Source organism: Zingiber officinale, chromosome 1A, assembly GCF_018446385.1.
Source record: "Zingiber officinale cultivar Zhangliang chromosome 1A, Zo_v1.1, whole genome shotgun sequence".
NCBI classification, from domain to species: domain Eukaryota; kingdom Viridiplantae; phylum Streptophyta; class Magnoliopsida; order Zingiberales; family Zingiberaceae; genus Zingiber; species Zingiber officinale.
The window spans coordinates 180,878,904-180,903,263 of record NC_055987.1 but is presented as its reverse complement, the minus strand read 5'-3'; the positions used below and the strand labels follow the sequence as shown (position 1 = coordinate 180,903,263).

The 24,360-nt window shown below is 40.0% G+C and overlaps 1 protein-coding gene across 2 annotated transcripts; it reads left to right on the top strand.

Annotated features, from left to right (window-relative positions):
* The first annotated feature begins 20,794 nt into the window (after positions 1–20,794).
* LOC122038551 (transport inhibitor response 1-like protein) lies at positions 20,795–23,986 on the top strand. 2 transcript variants are annotated; one of them, XM_042598347.1, is made up of 4 exons: positions 20,795–21,045; positions 21,207–21,916; positions 22,017–22,533; positions 22,608–23,986. In XM_042598347.1, the coding sequence occupies exons 2-4, from the start codon at positions 21,294–21,296 to the stop codon at positions 23,364–23,366; spliced, it is 1,899 nt and encodes a 632-aa protein (XP_042454281.1). In that variant the 5' UTR covers positions 20,795–21,045; positions 21,207–21,293; the 3' UTR covers positions 23,367–23,986. The 2 variants fall into 2 exon arrangements, with proteins under 2 accessions (XP_042454281.1, XP_042454280.1); XM_042598346.1 differs by having other exon boundaries at positions 20,796–21,916.
* Positions 23,987–24,360: the final 374 nt, after the last annotated feature.

The window sequence follows — 24,360 nt, the reverse complement described above, 5'->3', positions numbered from 1 at the left end:
GTAATTTCACAACCACGCAGTATAATAGCACAATAAAAATATGAAACTACTCTAGCAATGGCAAACAACCATATCACTCCAACAATAGGAGGTATCAAACTACAAATGCGGAAATGAACTCAATTTCAATATAACATTAAAAAAGAACTAAAAGAAAAGTCTTGACAATTTTGCCAGCTAATTCTGGATCTCTCCATAGTCCACACATCACACACCGTCACAGCACCTCCTTGTCGCCTTTTTCCTTATACTTTAGCTTTTTCCTTTATCTGCAGTAGGAGGAAAATAATATCTATAAGCTAAAAGCTTAGTGAGCGCTATCCTACTCACAAAAACTCGATATGCATGTATATAAATAAAAACATGCTAAAACTGAATGCTAACATGTAAAGCTACTCATGCTCATAAATGGCCAAGAAATCAACTAACTGGAAAACTAACATGTATAGCTACTCATGCTCATGAATAGCAAAGAAATCATATCATGCTAACTGAAATACTAAACATGTATAGCTAATCATGCTCATAAATAGCAAAGGAACTAACTGAAATACTAAACATGTATAGCTAATCATGCTCATAAATAGCAAAGGAACTAACTGAAATACTAAACATGTACAACTAATCATGCTCATAAATAGCGAAGAAACTAACTAAAAAGCTAACATGTAAAGCTAATCATAGAACTATCATGTGTATCAATAAGAAACTGAATTGATACCTAAGCTAAACTAATTAATGCTAAACTGAGTCTAACTTTTATTCACATAACTAATTTGTGAAGTTTTGAAAACTATTTACATAATAGATTAAAATAATAATCATGCTGCTGATGGGCCCGGCAACTGTACTTGCTGTGCGCGCATCCCTAACTAAACCCGGGATTGCAAGTTCCGAGTCTAGTAGGGTTTACTAGGTTATCTAAACCTAGGGACGACTGTGGGAGCCCAACCCAATGGATATCTAATCCAGTACAGTGCCACTGCTGAAAATAAAATACTGATTTCATAGCTAATTTTCTTACCTTGCTTTAACTAGGTTATCTGAACCTAGAACTAGGTTATCTGAACCTAGAGGCGACTGTGGGAGCCCACCCATTGGACATCTAGTCCATAAAAGCTGTAGCAAGACTATATAAGCTGAATTAAATGCTTCTTACTGCATTCACTGTGCTATTTAGATGCTTACTGTAGCATCCTACTGAGCTAAGCATTCTATCGAACACTTGGTGTGCACTAGAACACACCCTACGTACTGAAAATCTATATACAAAGCTTAACATAAATCTGCATGCTAAGTTTAACTAAAATCTGCATATTAAGCTTATCTAAAATCTGTATACTAAGCTTAGCAAAATCTGCATACTAATAAAAAAAAAAAACTGCACTGCTATAGCACTAGTTGCTTAAAGGAAACTACACTAAAAATGAAACAATGAACACATCTACTACCACACCTAAATCTATTCCTTCTAATCTGTCCAGAAATTCTGCAGTCAACCCAAGGAATACAATGCACACTAGAAACCATCTTTAACACTTTGAAAATCTGTTTTATCTGCTACAAACCGAAACCTCACAGCAAGCTTCAAAAAAAAACTATTCGTGCATGGTAGAATCTAGGCTACAATTCTAATTGTTCCATGGTTCTACATCTCCAAAGCTGATAAGTGAAGTAACTACCATAAATTAAATAGATCAACTACTCACAATAGCATTAACCTATAGGCAAAGGAAATCTAAACTGTTCGTGCTCGGAATTAACAGAACAATTTCAAACTGAAACACTAAACTACAAAATGAAGAGATCACTGCATGTTTAAATTAGCCATTAAGAGATCTAACTGATATAAGCTGAATAGTGCAAGTAGAGTTGCAGTAAATATACTATATACTACAATTTACTTAGAATCCATCTAACATTACTAGTATTCTCTTATCATCATTCCTGCTGATCTGACTTATTATAGAGCTTAATACTGTCATATGTTATGACTATCCCTTGTCTCCCTCTAACTCTTATTTATCTTTATATTACTGTGTCTCTCACATTGCTAATTCTTCAACTAAGATCTTTTAACATTAAAAAGCTTCATACTCTCGTTTTCCTTTTAAGATCCATAAAATCTTTCACGTCCAAGATTTAATTTTGTCACCACCTGCACTTACATCTTTCTATTTGCTATAAAATAATCTTCTCTCCAGCTTTTATAAATCAACTTGCTCATCATATTACCACTTACTGTCTATAAAATTTCTTAGCCTAACTGTTCACAGAGCATCAACAGAATTGATTCTACACCACCATAATCTGAACACATCACAAATTCCATATCAATTGCATAAATCTGCAGTACATTTACCTACATGCTTTAAGGACTAAACTACAATCAAGTATCTCACAGCATATTCACCAACATTGTGCCATTGTACACACCTTGCAACCAAACAAAGATTTTCTACTGAAAACCTAGGAAAACATGGCTGTTCTTCATGTATTGTATCATAACATACCATTCTACAAAATCAAACTACATGCTTTAAAGGAAACTAAACTCTTCCTTATTCCTTGCCCAACACAGGAATCCGAAATCTGTTCTTCATGCTTACTGAACTAATTTGTTTCTTCTTTCTTTAAGGTTCACGGCAGCAAACAAAAACCAAGATTCTTCCCGGCAAAACTCAAGAAAACAAGAAAAACACCAAAGCCAATTCGGAGCTACTCCTACTGCAGGTGAGAAGCAACTCACCTTTGCTTTTAGGACTTACAACCGGAAGGGAGAAATCTAGGGTTTGCGGCGAAGCTTGAGTTTCCCCGGCCGCTTCCTCGTGCCTACGCGCGCCTCCTGCCGAGGTGGTCTCAATTGGTGAAGATCCGTCGGAAGGAAACCTTCGCCGGCCACCGGAGGAAGAAATCCTGGCGGCAGCTGCGATTTCGCCCAAGAGAACCCCGACGCCGCGCGAGAGAAAGAATAGGAGAGGGGAAAAATTAGGTCATGGCCAAAACTTAAGTTCTCCTTTTAATACTCTCATATTTCTGTTAACTAGTACTACTTAAATATATTTCGATATATATTTAATTAAGAAAAGTTCGGCTGGTCTGTTGGTGGGCTGCGTTCTGCTTAAAGCCCAACTTGTGGGTTCGAATCTCGGCTGCAACCATTTTATTTCGTATTTATTCTCCATTTCCTAACTACTGCTCAAATAGAATATTTCTCCTTCTTTAATAAGAAACGCTCGCGGGAAGAGTTGGTTGGCTGTGTTTAACCGAAACCTCTGGTCACGGTTTCGAAACCTCAACCGAGCGTTTAATTTCCCTTTTATTTTAACTATTCTTAACTACTGCTTAAATATATATCGCTCCATATATGATTAACAAATTGAGCGCAGCTCGGTTGGTTGGGCTGATTTTGCTTGGGTCCGGGGTGCTGGGTTCGAAACCCAACTTCTACAACCTTTTTTTTTTATTATTATTTTAGTTTATTTTTAAAACTTATCCTCCTTGGTAAAAATACCAAACGAACTCCAAAAATTGCATAAAAATATTCTAAAAATTTCTAAAAATCTCTAGAATTTTTCTATAACATTTAATAATATTTTTGAATTATTTATGGGGCTCAAAATGAGAAAATTTGGGTCGTTACAGAGCGGTGGTTGAGCAGTGCTATAACCTTCTTGAAGTGCCATTTTAAAACCTGCACACACAAAAAAAATCTGTTCCAAGACTGGGTCTTGGATTAATAGTGTGGGATGTATAAAGAAAAAAAATGAACTCGAGTGGTGTTGCACCAACTTTGAGCAAAAATCGATTCGAGCGAGAAATAGATCGGAATATAGTAATTATACTAATTCCGGTCGACTTCAAAAAAATTGAAAATACCACGAAAAAATTGCTTGATTGGTGGTTGCACCAAATCGAAGTGACCTCACTCTGATACCAATTGTTGGATCGAGAAGCGCTAGAGGGGGGGTGAATAGCGCTTGTGGCTATTTCGTTCGATTTAAAACGTGTCGAGTAAATACACAGCGAAAAATAAAATAAACGACAAACATAGAAAGACACCAAGGGTTTACTTGGTTTGGAGCCTGTGGCGACTCCTACTCTAAGGTCCGCGATCGTTGATCGCTTTCTGTGGGCAACACCTATAAGCTCGAATAACAGTTACAGAATTATTACAATATATTAAACTGAAAGAGTATACCGACAACAAGAATGAGCAATTTCAAAGCTTTGGGCCATCTGGATCTCGTTACAGCACTTCGGGATCGTCTTGTTAGCAGTTTGTAGCACAAAGGTCTCTTGGTAGAAGATATAATGGTCACTACTCGAGATGTCCTTTTATTGGACGTTTAAGGTGCCTCAAATCCAATTTTTATCCCGGATAGAATGGTGAGATGAGCTTCGGATCGCTGCCTCTTATCCGCCTGGAGGCGCCTTCAACGCCACTCCAAGGCGCCTCTAACCGCGGTCCAAGGTGCCTTCAGTCCCCATGAAGGCGCCTCCAACTCCTCTGCACAGCTGGCTTCAGCTTGCATCCGAGGCGCCTCCAAGCTCCATGGAGGCCCCTCGGACACTGTTCATTCGATGTGAAGTGTGCTCTTTTTGTCCCTGCACAATGTGTTAATCCACAAAATACACATATATCCTGCAAGACAAGGTTAGCACACATAAATATGTTAAGAAAGGTGTTTGACAGTAATTTTACTGTCCGGGTCTGACTTCGGATTTTCAACCGGAAACCCTAGGTCGACCCGACGCCTACTGTTCCCTCTACGGGGAACGCATCCTCACCTACTCCTCTCAGGAGGAGTTACCTGTTGCCAGTGCGATCCTCCAGATCGACTGGACTTTTGCTCAGTGCTCGATGCTTCCGGACTTTCTGCTGGGCACCCGCTCCTCGACCCGTCTAGTCTTCCACCTGGTTTGCGACACCAGGACTTTCCACCTAGGGTTACCACCCCCTAGGACTTTTTTCTGAAGCCCTCGACCCACCAAGACTTTCCGCATAGGGTTACCACTCCCTAGGGTTTTCTACCTGCCTAACCTCAGTTAAGGTTTTTGCCTAAGTACACTTAAGACTTTCCTGCAATCTCATTCAAACTGTTAGATCACAACATAACCTTAACTTTAAATCCTTTGTCATTATCAAAACACTAGTTCGATCGTCGGATGCTTCCTGCACCAACACTCTTCTCCATAATAAAACATGGAGATTAGTTCTTCGTACTTCATCTATGAATATTGTGGGCTCTAAATTATTTTACTGAATCAAGTATTGGCAGATGGATCCATTGAACGTTACAAAGCCCGTCTTGTTGTAAAAGGCTTTAGTCAACAACCAGGTATTGACTTCAATGATACTTTCAGTCTGATCATCAAAATTACAACTATTAGATTGTTAGAGCATCCATATTAGTTTCTCTATAATATCTCTAAAATTTGAGGTAAGTCATCCACTTTATTAAATTTAGACAATTATTTTTCACTACACAGTACATCATCTATTTTAAAATTTTTATTATATATTTTTTATTATTTTTTTATTATTTGTATATAATATCTATTTTTTTATTACCCAATCCATTCCTTTTATTTTTTTCTTCCAAATTAAATGATACTTTAATGTTTAGGAAATGGATTTTATTACCTAAATTTAGAGAAGTACTATTTATGAAATCTAAATTTTTCTCTCCCTATATAATATCTATTTTTTTATTACCCAATCCATTCCTTTTATTTTTTTCTTCCAAATTAAATGATACTTTAATGTTTAGGAAATGGATTTTATTACCTAAATTTAGAGAAGTACTATTTATGAAATCTAAATTTAAAGAATGGATAGGGTAGCTAATACAAAAGATTTTTTTAAGTAATATATATAATTTAAAGTAAATTTTGTGTTTATGGAAGCTAATGTGGGTGGTCTTATTATGTATAGCTATTAGCTCAAATTGGATGATACAACAATTAGATATTTTCAATGTTTTCCTTCATCGTGAACTTGAAGAAACTGTATTTATGGAGCAACCACCAAATTTTATCCACCTACAACTTTCAACACATGTTTTTAAACTTCATAAATCTATATATGGTATTCGAAAATCATCTTGTGCATGGTTTCATTATCTATCTAATTGGCGTCACATTTAGGGTTTTTTTTAGGTTAAAAATTGACTTTTCACTATTTTATAAATGGAATTTACCAATTTGTTTTCTAATTTGCATGGATAATATTTTAATAACTAGCATTGATCAAGAAGGTATGACTTCTTTCCTCCATCTTCTTAATCAAGAGTTTCCTATTCGGGATCTCGGCAAGGCTCACTTTTTCCTTGGCATTGAGTTTCTTTCACATGTTGAAAGTTGTCTTCTCTCTCAGAGCAAATATATCACTGGACTTCTTTAACGAGCTAAAATGGATAGCGTACCCCCTATCTCCACGTAAATCATTAAAGGAGGTTTTATTGCTCCTTCTTCCGCTCCTTTGATGGTTGACTCTTAGATCTATCGAAGTATTATTAGTGTCCAATAATATATCACCATTACACAATACGACATTGCTTTCACAGTTAATCATACCTATCAATACATGCATTCTTCTACTAAGCACCATTGGAAAAGTGTTAAGAGAATTCTGTTGGTCTCAGTGCGGCCGACAAGAGGGGGTGAATTGCTTGAAATTATAAAAAACAACCTTCTCGGAACTTTCGACTAAAGTTTATACAAATACTTTTAATAAATGAAACTAAAATGCATAAAAAATAAGCATGAGACAAAAGTATTTAATTGGTTTGTAACCGGGGAGGTTTCTAATCCAAGGCAAGTGAAGCTCAACTAGCAGACTCCTTCTTCGACATAAGTCGAGGCAAAGAAGCCTCGTATAGGATGTTAAAAGAGCATAACTTGAAGAATAGAATAGAAATTTAATTACAATAAGTGTTGTACTTAATGTAGAAGACCAGAGCTCTAATTATAATCCACTGGTCGAAACTAGCCATTTGCTAATGTGACAACTTCTGGCGCCCCCAGTGAGACAAACTTTATCTTCACACAACGGCTTTGCAACAACTTCAAGATTGAATTTATTTCATGTCCAGGCACCTGGACCCTGTCCGGACGCCCGAACCATTGCTGACATGGACCCAAAGGTGATCCACAATAACGACATTATGACGAGGCACCTATGAGGTGCTTTGGTGGTCTGAGGGCCTAGACCATCTTTTCCGAGCGCCCGAACTAGTTGGTCTGGGCACCCGGAGTAGTCAGCCTCTAATTGATCGTCAGACGGCTTCTCTGATCGCTGGATCCTTCTTTGGTCACTTAGGTAATCCTCCGGTCTTTTAAAGTTGAGCTCACCTGAACCCAACTCAGGCCTTTTCCTTGAGCAGTCTTCCGTTTCGACTCCTCGTCCCTCAAAAGCGCCATACCCTTCCTTCTCGTCCGCCAGCGTACTCTTCCACAGCATCTCGTCCATCAGATGCACCGAGCTAGTCGACTCCCTTCCCATGTCATCTTTCTTACTAGCTACATCTTTCACTCAACTTCCTGTGTTCCTAAGCTTCTGCACACTTAGATACAAGAATTAAACACAATAGGACCTAACTTAACTTGGTTGACCACATCAAAACTAACCCAGGTACTTACAATCTCCCTTTTTTTATGTGCATCAACCCAAGTTAAGATACGGTGAAACCAAAATAGTAAAGTTAATAAATATGCAAAAATTAAATGCAATAAATTTTTAAATACAAGGCAAATAAATCTTCCTCCTAGACTTAATCTATTAATTTTCCCTTTGATCATATTAAAAATAGGGGTAAAAAAATCAAAAAAAAATTTGAGATAAATTCTAAGGGTTGCAGATACAATTATTAACACCTATAAAAATTTTGAGAATTATTTTTTAAATATTTGAATTTTTACAATTTAAAAACTAGTTTTAGAATAAATAATTTTAAAATTATTTTTGATCGTTAAAAAATTATGAAAATTTTTTGTTATGGTTAAAAAATTTTACGTTGTGCGTTCTCTATTTTCATTTTCTGGAAAATGTGTGTTTTTGAAAAATGGTGTTTAGTTTGCATTTTATAATTCTATTTTCTAATAACAATAAATAATATTTTTTAATAACAATAAATAATATTTTTTTTTAAAAAATAGAGAATGTCTAAAAGTCATTTTCTATTTTCTAGAAAATACATATTTTTTAGAAAATGAAAATAGAAAATGCGCAAACCAAACACACCCAATTTTCGAAGAATGACTTTTTGAGAATTTCTAATATTGAAAATTAATATTTTGATAAATAAAATTCGTAGAAAATTTATTAACAGTCAAAAAATTTCAAAAATTTTCCTACTGATAAGTAATAAAATTATTTTTCACAGAAAAATTAAAATCTGATCATTTTCGAATAGAAAGGATACGAAATAATTTATTTAAAAAAGTTAGACAATTTTAAGAATGGAAATAAAATATTAAAGTAAATTAAAATTAACACATGCATGAAAATTTAACTTAAGCATGATTTTGAAATCCAATATAGGTTCCTAGACTAGATTAATTAAAAATTTTCTTAGTATATATTTTCTTATTACTTTTCTAATTTGACCCTTATGAAATATATAATACCAATTTAGTCCCTGAAAATTTCTAAGTTTATGTGAACCTGCATTATCCTTTTTCAATTGTTCTAATTTTTCTTGTAACTTAGCATTTTTTATTTTTAATTTATCAAAATCTTCTGATAAACATGATTTTGGTAAGATTATTTTTATTTCTAAATTTTATTTTTTTTATTTTTAATTTTTTGTTTTCAATTTACATATTGACTTAGAGGTGAATTTTATTCCAAAATATAATTGATCAGGAGGTAAGAGACATACCTCACTTACCATGTCGGATCTGATACTTGATTATTCCCTTGTATCACTGCATTCATGTGATGTGGCTCCCTCTTTATCAATGCTAACTTCTAAGTTACTTGGTTCCATGACTAGCCATCAGTGCTAATCCAACATAGGTTTCTATCTTAGATTTAGATCATGAACTTTCATCCCAAGTGGCCTTGAGATTTTTGTGCTTTTTTTGCCTTGGTCCTTTGTCTTTCTCCTTCTTGAGCTTCAGGCAATCATCCTTCATGTGTCCTTTTTGACAAATGTAGCATCCAATCTTTCGTTTACTCCTTGGATTTTTCTTGGTATTCATTTCTTTAAATTTGTTAGATTTTTTTTAAAAATCTTCTTACCATATACGCTTCTTGGTCTGCATCAAGATCTAAGTTCGACTCCGGCTCATTCTTCTCATTGGCACTTAGTGTCAGGTTCTGACTTGGCTCTTTTCTTATACTTGCACATCTAGATTCATGTAATTCTAAAGTTGAAAAAAGTTCTTCTAAATTACTTACCTTCAAGTCCTTAGATATATAGTAGATGTCTATTATTGAGGTCCATTCTAGAGTTCTGGGAAAGGGGTTAAGCGTATAGCAAATTGTGTCTCGGTTGGTTACCGTTTCACCGAGATTAATCAGTTCGGTGATCAGCTCCTTGATCTTCATGTGTAGTTGAGCTACCGTCTCACCTTTTCTAAGCGGAGGTTTGTTAGCTTACTCCAAAGAATATCCTGTCTTGCAAGCTTCACTTTAGATGTGTCTTCATGGAGCTCCAGGAATTTCTCCCAAAGTTCTTTAGCCAGGGTGTAGCTTTTAATGTGGTTGACTTCTTGAGATGGTAATACACTTAGCAAGTGGTATTCTACTCTGCTGTTGGATATGAAGTCACTTTGTTCTATCTTCATCCAAAGGTTTTCTTCTTTATCTTCTCCTAGTCGATCCTTGGGACTACAAAAGCATACTTGATTATTAAAAATATTTCAAAATCATCTTTTAGGAATACCTCCATTCAACGTTTCCAGTGTGCGAACTTCTATTCAAATTTTGGCGGGTTGAGGCTTGGTTCGGCCATCAATTTCTTTACTTCGGTTGGAGCTTAGTTCTTCTAAAGCATTCTCAGTCTAATACCATTTGTTGGTCTCGGTGCGACCAACAAGAGGGGTGTGAATTATCTAAAATTACAAAAATGCCCTTCTCACAACTTTCTACTAAAGTTAATATACACAATTTTAATAAATGAAACTAAAATGTACAAAAAATAAGTATGAGACAAAAGTGGTTACTTGGTTTACAACCGGGGAGGTTTCTAATCTAAGGCAAGTGAATCTCAACTAATAGACTCCTTCTTCAACACAAGTTGGAGGTGGAGAAATCTCGTACAGGACGTTGAAAGTGCAAAACTTGAAGAACATAATAGAAATTTTATTACAACAAGTATTGTACTTAATGAAGAAGACCACGACTCAATTTATACCCCACTGGTCAAAACTAGTCGTTTGCTGACTTTGGCAATTCCGGGAGCCTGCGCCCCAGTGAGGTAAACTTTATCTCCACATAACGGCTTCGCAACAGCTTCACAACGGCTTCGAGATTGATTTTTTTCATGTCTAGGCGCCTGTACCCTGTCCAAGCGCCTGGACCGTTACTGATGTAGACCCGAAGGTGATCCATAGCAATGGCACTACAACGAGGCACTTGTGAGGCACCTTGGTGGTCCGGGTTCCCGGACTATCTTGTCCGAGTGCTTGGACTTTCTAGACCAGCTGGTCGGGGCGCCTGGAGCAATCAACCTTTGGTTGACCATCCAATGCCTTCTTCGGTCTCTAGCTCCTTCTCCCGTCGCTTGGGTGATCCTCCGGCCTTCCAGAGTTGATCTCATCTGAATCCAACTTCGGCCTTCTCCTCAAGCAGTCTTCTGCTCCGACTTCTCATTCCTCAGAATCGTCATGCGCTTCCTTCTCGTCTGCCAGCGTACTCTTTCGCAACACCTCGTCCTTCGGACGCACCGAGCCCATTGACTCCCTTTCCGTGCTATCCTTCTGGCTAGTTACGTCTTCCGCTCGACTTCTTGTGTTTCTAAGCTCCTGCACATTTAGGCACAAGGATTAAACACAACATGAGCTAACTTAACCTGGTTGACCACATCAAAACTAATACGGGGTACTTATAAATTCTTTGCTATGTTAAAGGCATGATTTTACATGATCTTCTTTTATATCGTCAGTTCTCACTAGAGTTGAATGCCTAGAGTGATGCAAATTGGGTCAGATCTCCTGAAGACAGAATTTGTACTAGTGGGTATGTAATATTTCTTGGACGACATCTTATTTCTTGGCTGTCAATAAGCAACTTAAAGTCTCTCGCTCAAGCACTGAAGCTGAATACAAAGCTATTGCTAATGCAACATCCAAAATTATTTAGCTACAATTTCTTCTTTTAGAATTACATTTTTCCTCAATCACTACGTCCAAAATCGGGTATGACAATATATGAGCAACTTATCTTGCGGTAAATCTAGTTTTCTATGATCGTACCAAGCACATAGAGATTGATTTTCATTTTGTTTGTGAATGTGTGGTAACTCAACAACTTTTAGTTTCTTACATCTTTAAAGAAGATTAAATTGCTAATATATTCACCAAACCATTATCAAGATAATATTTTACCAAGTTAGCAATCAAACTCAACATTCGAGCACTCCCATTGAGTTTGTCAAGGGTAATGACAACAAAGAAAGTAATTATGGAAAATAATCTCAAATTAATTTTAATCAATTCAGATTTATCATATTTGGCATCATAATCAAGATCGACATTAATCAATAGCAAAATAAAATATTTCCAAATTTATTATATTCACTGCTATGATTATTATTATTACAATTGTATGTCATATTTAGTTTTTCCATTATTATTTAGACAACTTGTATAAATAACCCTTTTGGATTCAATAATAAAATCATTTAGAAATAATTATTCTCTATTTTCTTCTTTTTTCTATTAGGTTGATAGAGGAGGAGATGCCACAAGTTGAGCAGTTCATAGGGCCATTAATACTTGAGTCGTCCAAGTCTTCTATAAGTGAAATGGTCCCTTCATGGGGGCGTTCACTGGACAATTAGAGCTATGACCACCTGGTCAGGCTACTGTCAGAATCACATCAGATGGCCGAAGGATTGGGATGAAAGGATTATGAAGCTCTCTCATCCGAACCTTTGCTACATGAGGAGATTGTTTACGGAAGATGGAGTGCCACCGGAGTCTTGGGAGATTGATGAGATGTTGTGGATGGACGATGATAAGAAGCCGCGAATGATGGGGTCACACGAATGATGACGGTGTGCATTGGTGTGAGAGACCAGTGTGAGTGATGTGCTGATGTGATTGCTCTGTGATTGTATCGGGCTTGTGATTATATTTAATGGTGATGTAGGTTGGTATTTTTGCATGTACACCAACCTATCTGATGATATCGTATGAGTACCTCATTTGATCTAGTTAATGTCCAGACATAATTGTTAGTATTAGCCCTAGTACCAATTATGAGATGATTGTAAAGGGCTCAATTTATATCATATTTCATTATTAATAAAAGGCAAAGGTGGTTATTATATTTATTTCAATTCAGTGCCGAATGAATAATTATAATAATGTCCTAGAGTAAGAGGTTCTAATCTACAACATATCAATTGATTGAATTGATAGTGAGATATTATAGATATACATAGAATACTACTCTTAACTATTCCTAGTCAAACATTAATATGCAAGGACAATATTAATACATGGAGACTAGCATGTAGGTCAACGGATGACTTAGTCTCACAAGTCATAGATATGAGATATCAGGTTGACACATGGGTGTATATTAGAGAATATATACTGAATGACCTGTCATGAGAATATTTCATGGATCGTTATATGAGTGTCATAAACATTCTCATGTGACTATTGGTATGAATAGTCCTTAGACTTGAAGTCACTAAGATTCCTTACATAAGGCGTTGTATACTTTGATATCGACAAACATCACCTGTAACAGGGTGGACTATAAAGTCGATCACTGGATATGCAATAACTTATGCAAAGAGATGTGAGTGATGTAGATGACATCTATCCCTTCCATATGACAGAAGCGATATCTATAGGTCCCTTGATTAGTAGGACACAAGAATGTATAGTCATGCTCAAATGAGTCAATATGTGATTTGAGCTTATTTGTTTTAGTATGTCTACTTAGAGATCAAGAAACACAAAGATTGATAAAAGGATGACACGATCTATACCTCATTGATCAATCTAGATATCAAGGATAGAAGGACCAAATCATACAAGATAATAGCCACAGAAAGGTTAAGTCAGATCTCGACATTCTCGTTACTTGGGTAGCAATGATGCTTTGCTAGATGCCACTCATTGCTTATGTATCTAAATGTTGATTTGGATGCATTGCCAATGTTAAGAGAACCTATTGGGTTATACACAAAGAATAAGTAGATTTAGAAATGGGTTCATATGATGAATCATTGGATTAAGTCTAATCCCAATTGGACTTATTGAGTTAGACTCAATTGGATCTAATTATTGGATTGAATTCAATTCAATTCAAACTAGACTCATGGAGTCAATTCGAATTAATGAAATGGTGTTTCATTGAATTCGAAATTATATGAGAATCAATGAGTTAGACTCATTGGGTGAACTTGAATTCACCAAGGAAGATGAATGGTCAATTTTGAATCATTGGATTGAATGACCAATTTTGAGCCATTGGATTGGAAGATCAAAGGGCAAAACCCTTTGGTATTCATGAGATGGATATAAATATGATTTATGGATAACTTTTTATTAGATGAAAAACCTTTTGTCTTCTTCTTCTTCCTTCTTCCCTCTCTTTGCTGAAACTCACCTTCTTGGTTGCTAGCACAACCTTAGGTGGTTTTCTTCTCTACTTTGTGAGTCTGTGAGACAAACGAAGGTTTGTTTGTGTGGATACCATAGAGGCGCAAACGTGTGATCGTGCTGAGATCCAAGCTGTCTGGAGTTCGTGTACACGTATCAAAGGTATACCTATCATAAAACTTAGTATACGTATTTGTATTTCCCTTCGGATGGATCTTCTGGAAAGGAACTAGAAGGTTTCCGCTGTACTTTCTTGTGTTTAGCGTCCTAGTTCCTTACAATAATTAGCGGGACCGATGGTATTATTGGTTTCTATATATTTCTGATGAGCTAATATATATATACAATTTAGGGGCTTGTAGCGGAGCATTGCTCCCATATTTATTATAGATACATATTTCGGATTATTTGTGGTGGAGCGTTGCTCCCACATATGGAGGATTTCTTATGGTAGAGCGTTGCTCCCACATATATGGTATTTCGTGTGATGGAGCATTGCTCTCACACTGGAGGATCTATTCTTTGGTGATTTATATCGTTGGTGATCAGATATGTTTATTGTCAAGGATCTTATGGTTAGGAATGTCTGTGATACGGACATTATGTGTCTTGGTTTTACCATTAGAGCTTGCGGTGCCCTAGATGTTATTATGGACTCGATGATTTGGGTATCCCTAGGATGTTTGGATTGGTTTCCATTGTCTTTGTTGACGATGTTGTGATCTATTCCTGATCTGAGGTGTATCACGTACACCATCTTCGCATAGTTCTAGAGATGTTTCGACGGAAACGTCTATATGTGAAGATCAGTAGTGCGTATTTTGATTGTCTTCTGTGAGATGATTGAGACACATGGTCACCAATAGGGGTATACCGTGGATCCACAGGAGATAGAGGTTGTTACCAGTTGGGAGTTACCATAGTCTATACATGAGACTCGCAACTCCCTTTGTCGAGCTAGGGATTATCGGAGGCTCGTTGGGGGTTTTTCCACACGTTGATATGCCACTGACACACCTGACCAGGAAAGGCGTGAAGTTTACGTGGTTCGAGGACTACGAGACCAGCTTCGAGGAGCTGAAGCGGAGACTAGTGTCGGCTCCAATTTTTGGTTTTACCTTCTGGAGAGGATGGATTCATGCTCTATACCGACGCATCTCTACAGGGTTTGAGCGCTGTTTTGATGCAGCACGGCAGGGTAGTCTCCTACTTCTCGGCAGTTGAAGGAGCATGAGGAGAACTACCCAGTACATGACTTGTGGCTGACCGCCATTATTTTTGCCTTGAAGATTTGGCAGCATTATTTGTACGGTGTTACATTTGAAATTCTCACTGACCATAAGAATCTCAAATATCTGTTCACTTAGAAAGAAACTTAATCTCCGACTGAGGTGATGGATGGAATTCCTGAAGGATTACGATTGTACCATTAGCTATCACCCGGGGGAAGCTAATATGGTTGTCGATGCACTCAGCAGGAAATCCAGAGGGACTTTGGCTTGCCACCGAGTTTCAGTTACAGATTTGGTTCAGGGTTTCTTCGAGTTAGACCTTGAGGAGCAGGGACAGACAGAGCAGGGTATTCTAATTACCATGGTTGTTTAGTCATCGATCAGGACGAGGATCCGAGAGGCCCAGGCTGGTGATCAGTATTTTACAGTTTATTGGCAGTCAGATAGCTTCCGGGCAGCATACCGAGTTCACACGAGACGAGGAGGGTGTTATATATTTCAGAGGCAGATTATGCGTACCTCAGTCTCATCCGATTTTACAGGAGCTACTTCAGGAGGCTCATCGCTCTCGATTTACGATCCACCCAGGCGGGACCCGCATGTATCGAGATTTGAGACGTTCCTACTGGTGGAACGGTATGAAGAAAGACATCGTGGAATTTGTAGCGAGAAGTCTTGTCTGTCAGCAGGTGAAGGCCGAGCACCAGAGACCTGCCGGTTTACTTCAGCGGATTCCTATTCCCGAGTGGAAATGGGAACATATTACTATGGACTTTGTGGTGGGTTTACCGAGGACACGACGAGGCCATGACGCGATTTGGGTAATCGTTGATCGATTAACCAAATCCATGCACTTCTTACCGATCCGAAAGACTGATTCCCTGGATCGATTAGCAGATCTGTATTGTCGGGAGATCATTAGATTACATGGTGTCCCTTTGACTATTATTTCGGATAGAGATTCTCGGTTCACGTCTCGATTATGGTAGAGTCTGCAGCAGATCTTGGGCACTCAGCTCCAGTTTTCCATCCGCAGACAGATGGACAGTCAGAGCGAACCATTCAGACTCTAGAAGACTTGTTGAGGTCAAGTGTATGGGATTTTTAGGGGCAGTTGGGAGGACCATTTGTCATTGGTAGAGTTCGCATACAACAACGGTTTGCATTCGGCTATCCACATGCCACCGTTGAAGCGTTGTATGGTAGGTCCTGTTGTTGGGACCTCATAGAGCTCAACATGAGGCAGAGTTGGTCCGTACTATCAGATGGAGGATGTCAGAGGCGTAGGACCGCAGAAGGGTTATGCAGACCGGAGTCGGAGACTCTTAGAGTTCTCTGCAGGCGACCATGTATTTCTGCGAGTTTCACCTACGAAAGGGGTGAAGAGATTTGACTTCAGAGATAAGTTAGCTCCGCGATACATTGGATCTTTTTCAGATCTTGGAAAGGATTGGAGCGGTAGCTTATCATTTGGTGCTACCACCAGCTTGGCAGGCGTTCACGATGTATTCCACGTATCTATACTGAGGAGATACATAGCCGACCCGACACATGTGCTGACAGATGTCTCAGTTCCAATTCAGCCTGACGTCACTTATGAGGAGGTTCCGGTACGAATATTGGACCGGAAGGAGCGCCAGTTGTGGAACAAGACTATCCGGCTGGTTAAAGTCGGATGACAGTATTATTCGGACGAGGAGGCTACCTAGGAGCTCGAGGATACGATCTGAGCTCGATACCCCATCTTTTTACTTGAGGTATGTGATTTAATTTACCTTTCAGCATTTGTACTCTTTGCCTGTTAGTATTTGCTGATGGTAGATGATAAAATTTGGGGACCAAATTTTTATTAGTGGGGGAGAATGTAAAATATCAAAAAATGGCGAATAATAATAATGGAATTTTCTAGAATTTTTAGAAATTTTTTGAGAATTTTTCGGAGCTCGTATGGACGAATTTATGGGGATAAAAATGGGCCCCGGGGAAAGCCTATTTAGGTTACCCCATTTAAGCGAGGGAAAGTTTCATTTTTTCCTTTTTGTTTTCTTTTTCTTTATTTTCTTTTTCTCCTCTTCTATCGCCGTGCCCCAAACCCCCCGCGCGCCTTCTCTTCCCCTCACACATGCCCTAACCGGCGTCGCAAACCGCCGTTGCCTCCCTCTCCTCTGCCCGACGCCGACGACGCCAGGGAACAAAGAGTCGGCGGCTGAGCATCTCCTCTCTCCCTCTTCCTTTCTTATTCCCTGTCTCCGCCACTGAGATCCCCTCCCCACTGCCGCCAGCGATGCCAACATCTCTGCACAGTGCCGCCGGCCTCCCTTCTGCCCTAGCGTCGGCTGCCACCACTGTGTCTGCCGACGCCGCCGTCTCTCGACCCCAGCGCCGGCCTTCTCCACTTGACCGTGCCCTAGTCCTCCTTCTCGTCGGCACCCGAGTACCACCGCCGGTGTTCTCCCGTGCCCTAGCACTGAAGCCGACCACCATACGGTGCTGTGCCCTAGCATCAGTGGTTGATCCTTATTCTTGTTACTCTCTGATCTCCAGCGATCTTGAAGGTAAGGGAGTACTGGATTGGAATTTGGGATCTGATGCTATATTTAGTTAGATTCTTGATCTCCTCATGTTCTGTTCAGTGAAGATTTCAGCCGGAAGGGTTATGCCGTGGACTTTCTTGACTTCCAGCAGCAACCCCATCCAATAGCCTTGCTCCAGCAGCAACAGCAACTGTGGAACTTGAGGTAAGGTTTAGGGTTTTGATCTTCGTTGTAGATGATTGCTAGTTGTGTTAGCAATAATTGTTAACTTAGGTTTAGAATTTATCTAATGGTGTAATTTTGGGGTTAATGAAACTAACCCTAGATGTTTGGTGGATTAGGAAGTTGTTTAGCTAATTGTTTAATTAACTTAGCTAAACTGTACGATTTACTACAGGATTTTGACGCGAGACGAGTATCTCGATTATCGGATTGGACCATTTCGATTGGAGGCGGGTACCTCTTGACTTATCTTTTATGATATTGTCAATTGGATATGCATAGTATTTTATAGCTACAAGCAATGATCATGTTTGCCTTTGGTATGTCACGGTTTGATACCCATAGCATATTTTGTTTTGTCTCTTGTTATGGATCCATGTTTATACCTCGTGATTATTGCCATGAGTACCTTAGTTCCTAGAGTAAGTGACATACCATGCTTTACTGAGTTTATGACTAGATTCTGGATTTTTATTATATGGCATGTGTACCTATATTTTTATATCATATCTGATCTGTGTACCTAGATCCTTTTGCTTTAATCCATGTATATTGTTGGTACATATTTTATGGAGGTGGATACGTTCAGGACCTAGGGTTTTTGATTCCTTATCTGACCTGTGTACCTAGACCATTGATTAGGTCAATTTATTCTAGGGTACACATTTTATATATATGGATTGGTACAGGATATTGTCATGCTTAGTGTCATGTATCATTCGCATGATTGCATGCTGTGCGATTGTCGACTCCATTATTGTTGAGCACATCGCCAATTACATGTATCTGCACACACGACCACTCATGGGTTAGTGGTATATTCAGGCAGGGTGTGTTGCAGCAGGTGCTCTGTCAAGGGCTCCGTTGGTCTACTCATGGGTTAGTGTGACGCAGCGTTGTAGCAGGACAGGGATCCCTCCCCGTCATCGTGTACCGGGAGATAAGAGCATTGAGCTCCCCTATTTATGATTTGGGGTAAGGAGGATAGGTGTACTCCGACAGTATCCCGCCCACTCGGTCACTCATCAGGAGTAGTGATGGCAGAGTGCACGGTTGTCACAGCCCTACCCACTCGGTCTCACCATCATGTGTGAGAAGGTTGACTGGAGAGTAGGGGTGACCAGGACATGTCATTTGACATCATACGCATTGATGCATTTATTTCTTGTATTTGCTGCATTTATTTGCTGCATTTGGTTGGATGCATATGTTTGACATGCATACAGGATTTATGACACTCTCGGTTTGACGACCCTTTTGTTCTGGATAGGAGTTCCTGGTGAGTACAGCTTCCTCAGTTACCTTTCAGTCTTACATTTTTCCTATATATGATTAGGAAGCTGTATTCCATGTTTATTGCTGTTAGATATATCTTACTAGGCATATCTATTGGTATTCGCTGAGTTGTTGAACTCACCCCCGTGGACACTATCTTTTCCAGGTACCAGGTTGTTTATGGAGTCGCTTGGAGTATCCTATCTGCTGGTCCCCACATCACATCAGAAGACCTGTCTCCGCTTGTGTTTATTTTGTTTTGCTATACGAAATTTGTGTATTTGGCTTTGTGTTCCGGTTTTGTGGCTGGAGTGTTGTGTTGTTGTGTGGTGTAAGCCTAGCCGGCTAGCAGTCATGTATTTTGGTTTTCTATTTTTTTTCTACTGTGTTTTGGTTTTGGTACAGCCGAGTGGGCTGAAATATATATATATAACTGCGTGGTTGTTGTATATTTTGTTCCAGCCGAGTGGGTTGATGATATAAACTGCGTGGTTGTGTATATGTTCCAGCCGTATGTGGCTGATGTATATTATACCTGTAGAAATGCTTCAGATTGTCAGCCGTACAGGAGAGGTACTGCCGAAATTTTTTTCGGACAGGAACTCTCCCGGGACATGACAATATATATCAAATAAAAATTTAATCTTCCTTAAAAATCATGCATCATTGTCACTTTCGTATGGAGGACAATGCATATGAAGCCAATAGCAAGAAGAATTGTTGCTTAACTATATTAGATCATAATTACCTTTAAGATCTAATAATTTATTTTAAATAAAGAATTTGTTTATACATGGTTTATCAATGAAATTGATAAGATAAATAATTCACCTAATATGCATCAAACAAAGATTTAGATTCCCTCAAAAGTCACGCATCATTTTCATATAATATTGATGATATTAAAGAGGGCAACGTATATGAATCCAATAACAAAAATAGGCTTGTGATAAAGGAAGAAGAATTGTTACCAAACTATGCTAGCTCATGATCACCTTCCCAATTTTGAGAAAGGGTTGACTCAATTCCAAATCAAGAGAGTGAGAGATCAAGAGGTCGATTTCGTTGCAATTGGGATGGTGGGGTTGAGTGGGCATTGCGAGAGGGTCTTTATCCGATAGAGGGTAAGGCAAAAAAGAACCTAAAAAAAAAAAAATCTAAATCACTCTTTTTTCAATTATAACCTTTGGTTCACTTAAATCATTGAATGGGTTTTAAAATCAAATCGCACTGAAACTCCATTGTCACTCCTAAGAAGCCATTCAACACCTTAAAATGATTCTAACGCTAAGAGATGCTCCTAAATAAGAAAATTTTAAAACTATTTCTATATGTTGATTAAAGATCATGAGATAACATTCTGGTTATTAATTCTTAGAATCCAATCTCTAATGCCATTTCGACAACTCGACAAGCATTCCAATCAAATCTTCATGCGTTGCTAAGAAAGCTCAGCAAGAGGATGACTTGGACCATTCTCTAATTCACATTCATCCTTTAGCAAAAGGAACCAGAATCTAGCTAACATTTGAGGATTTACGTGCCATGTCTATTAAGATTTTTCTAAGTGTTGAAAGATGCAAGCAAAGATGCTAAAAAGATTGTCCAAAGCCCTCGAATCCATGCGCCTCAAATTTATAATTAACTGAAATAGCCAGGGAGACAACGTGAATCTTAATACCTAAACAAGAAATGGGTCATCTGAAAAACAAAGGACGTTAAAAAATTTTAGTGTTCAGATTTATTCCTCGTCCACAGTCCACGCTGCATCCACTCTTCTTTGCTACGGGGATCAGGTGCAGCTGAAGAGTAAACAGGGTGGAGTTGTGTACGGTCGCAAGGTGCTCGCTTTAACAAACACGAGGAGGAGCAGCCAAGCAACAAGTGGGCGTTGTTTTTTGGTCCGTCTGCAGATTGATGGATAAACAAATCCAAAGTAGATCGCTGTTGAGAGACGCCCATTGCCTATCTGCCTGTGATTGTGAATTCAGGTCTGGCTTCGGTCAAAAAACTCGCACCTCACATGAGAGAGAGAGCAGAGAGAGAGGAGCGAGCGCTTGTTTGTTTGGTTTTATTTCCCCCTAGTGTTCTCCAGTTCCTCTGATCTCCTGCTTTGCTATTTTTGGTGATTCTGTGCTTGTTTGTGCTCTAGATTTCTTCCTTCGCGGTTATTGTGCTGTCAATAGTTGCATAAAAATTGGATTTTTATGCATTAGTGGGATCCTGCGAGTGATTTCAGATGACCGAGGACGGGGATGGCGAGGAGAAGGATGAAGAGAAGCAGAAGCTGTCGCCTACTCGCAGCGGCGGCGGCGGCGTCGGCGGCGGAAGCTCTGGTTCAGCTTCTTCGTTGTCGAAGATGGGGAGAGTGCGAGGCGGCGAGGAGCGGGCAGACCAGCCTCCGCCCTTCTCCGACCAGGTACTGGAGAATGTGATAGAGAACGTGCTGGAGTTCCTGGAGTACCGGCGCGACCGGAACGCGGCGTCTCTGGTGTGTAGGTCGTGGTACCGGGCGGAGGCGCAGACCCGGCGCGAGGTCTTCATTGGCAACTGCTACGCGGTGTCGCCGGCCCGGGCTATAACGCGGTTCCGCGCAGCCCGGGCTCTCGTCCTCAAGGGCCGCCCCCGCTTCGCCGACTTCAACCTCGTTCCCCCGGGGTGGGGTGCCCGTTTCTCGCCCTGGGTCGCTGCCATGGCTCCCGCTTACCCATGGCTTGAGCGGGTCTGCCTCAAGCGCATGACCGTCTCTGACGCTGATCTCGCTCTCCTCGCCCGCTCCTTCCCTTCCTTCCGCGATCTCACCCTCATCTGCTGCGACGGATTCGGCACCCCCGGCCTGGCCACCATCGCCGAGCTTTGCAGGTTCGATTTCTCTCCTCTTCTCTCGACATTCTACCCTCCAACCCTAATTCTGCACCTAGAATTTGTGGGCAATCGATTGACTACTGTCAGTTCTCTGTAGGAATCTGAGAGTGTTAGATCTGATCGAGAACGATGTGGAGGACGAGGACGAGCAGGTGGCGGATTGGATTTCGAAGTTCCCGGAAGCAACCGCCTGCCTCGAGTCACTCTCATTCGAATGCGTGAATTGCCCGGTCAACTTCGCCGCCTTGGAGGCGCTCGTCGTCCGCTCGCGCTCCCTCCGCCGCCTCCGGGTCAATCAGCACGTCTCCATCCACCAACTCCGCCGTCTGATGGAGCGCGCGCCACAGCTAACACAGCTCGGCACTGGCTCCTTCCACTCGGTTCCCGGGGCCGCCGGCGCACCAGACCTCGACGTCGCGGATCTCGAGTCCACTTACGCTGCCTCCAAGTCCCTCGTTTGCCTCTCGGGGTTCCGTATGCTAGAGCATGAGTACCTTCCAGCCATCTTCCCTGTTTGCGCAAACCTTGTATCCCTCAACTTGAGCTATGCCATGATTACTGCAGAGCAGCTCAAGCCAGTCATTTTCCAATGCCACAATCTCCACACCTTCTGGGTATTCCACTGTCCTTGTTTGTTGAATTCAACTCTAGTGTTGGTTATGCAACTGATTTGCTATTTGCTCATTAGGTTCTCGACACCATTGGTGACGATGGTCTCCAAGCAGTGGCCAAGAGCTGTAAGAATCTCTCCGAGCTAAGGGTGTTCCCTTTCGATGCCTCTGAGGACTCTGAGGGCTCTGTGTCCGACTCTGGCCTTGTGGCAATCTCTGAGGGCTGTCCTAAGCTTCGCTCAATTCTGTACTTCTGTCAACGCATGACGAATGCGGCTGTCATGGCCATGTCCAAGAATTGCCCCGATCTGGTTGTTTTTCGCCTTTGCATTATGGGCCGCTGCCGTCCTGACCAGATCACTGGAGAACCCATGGATGAAGGTTTTGGGGCTATTGTCATGAATTGCAAGAAGCTAACTAGGCTTGCTGTTTCTGGCCTCCTCACTGATAGGGTATTTGAGTACATTGCAAATCATGGGAAGTCAGTCCGCACCCTCTCCGTGGCATTTGCTGGGAACACCGACTTGAGTTTGAAATATATTCTCGAAGGATGTCCAAATTTGCAGAAGCTTGAGATCAGGGACAGCCCTTTTGGTGATGCAGGTCTCCTCTCAGGGATCCACCATTTTTACAACATGAGATTTGTGTGGATGTCTGCGTGCAAGCTATCTTCGGCAGGCTGCAAGGAAGTGGCTCGGAGCCTTCCTCACTTGGTGGTTGAAGTAATCGGGGAATGGTCGCAGGACCTTGATACTGATGCAGTCGAGAAGTTGTACTTATACCGTTCCTTGGATGGACCAAGGGAAGATGCACCACCTTTTGTTAAGATCTTGTGAGTTTTAATTTTGGTAGAAATACTAGCAGGAAGAAGGAATTTGCCATTTCTATGTGTAGGTTTGTCCTGAGAAGCTCGTTTTGAAAAAGAAACCTTTGATCCAGTTTGAGTCGGTGGGATGCTTCCATTCGCGATACAATACAATACAATACGAGCGGATAGATCCATTTTTCAGTGATGTATTTGTAGTAATGACTGCTTGTAGGAATAGGATGGATAGCTTTTGCAATTGATGACTCTGGCCAGTTAGCTGCATGCTCTTTCACTGTCCCTTTCTTTTGTTAGCACTTCACTTTTGAGGTTATCAAATAGAAGAACATACGATTCTGCTTCCTGGAGACGTTTATCTTCTCTCTATTCTCCAAGCTGAAACTGTCAAGTAAAGAACTTTGAAGGAACCCTGAACCCAACTGCTTTTCCTCCCTTTTTTTCACAGGATTTCCAAGTCACCGATGAGAGACTTGTTGTTTTTGAAACAGTTTCTTGTTAAGTACCTTATTTCATGATTTGTTTGGCACAAAATGCTTGAAAGATCCTTTTGTTTTGAGCTAAAGAGGGCTGTTCATTTGCTATTCGGGTTGGCCGTTAAATGGTTGATTAGTACTGTAGGATCTTCAATAATGGCACTGACTTTTTGAATACTTTGGATTCTTCTGGTGGTGATTGATGTGTGCCTTAAATCTACTAACGATGTGATCATTGTGATCATTGTGCTCTGCTATGCCATTACAATATTACATGAAAGTTACAGCCCGTTGCTGTCGTCCTGAAGATCAGCAGAGGTTAGGTCTTGCTCAATCACTTGTGAATTATACCTTTTATTTTATATATATATATATATTTATTTATTTATTTATTTATTCAGTGCAACTTTTAGTAATGTTTTGAAAATTCCACTGGAAAATTGAAATCGGGCACCCTCCGGTTCAAGTCTTTTCCTCCAGTTCAACACGAAACGGTGTACTGCTCACTCAACTTTTTAATTTTTTACATAT

Coding starts and splice junctions, on each gene's coding strand:
- LOC122038551 (XM_042598347.1), top strand. CDS start 21,294: ATGACCGAGGACGGGGATGGCGAGGAGAAGGATGAAGAGAAGCAGAAG. Junction 21,917..22,016: donor ACCATCGCCGAGCTTTGCAG/GTTCGATTTCTC, acceptor AGTTCTCTGTAG/GAATCTGAGAGTGTTAGATC. Junction 22,534..22,607: donor ACAATCTCCACACCTTCTGG/GTATTCCACTGT, acceptor TTTGCTCATTAG/GTTCTCGACACCATTGGTGA.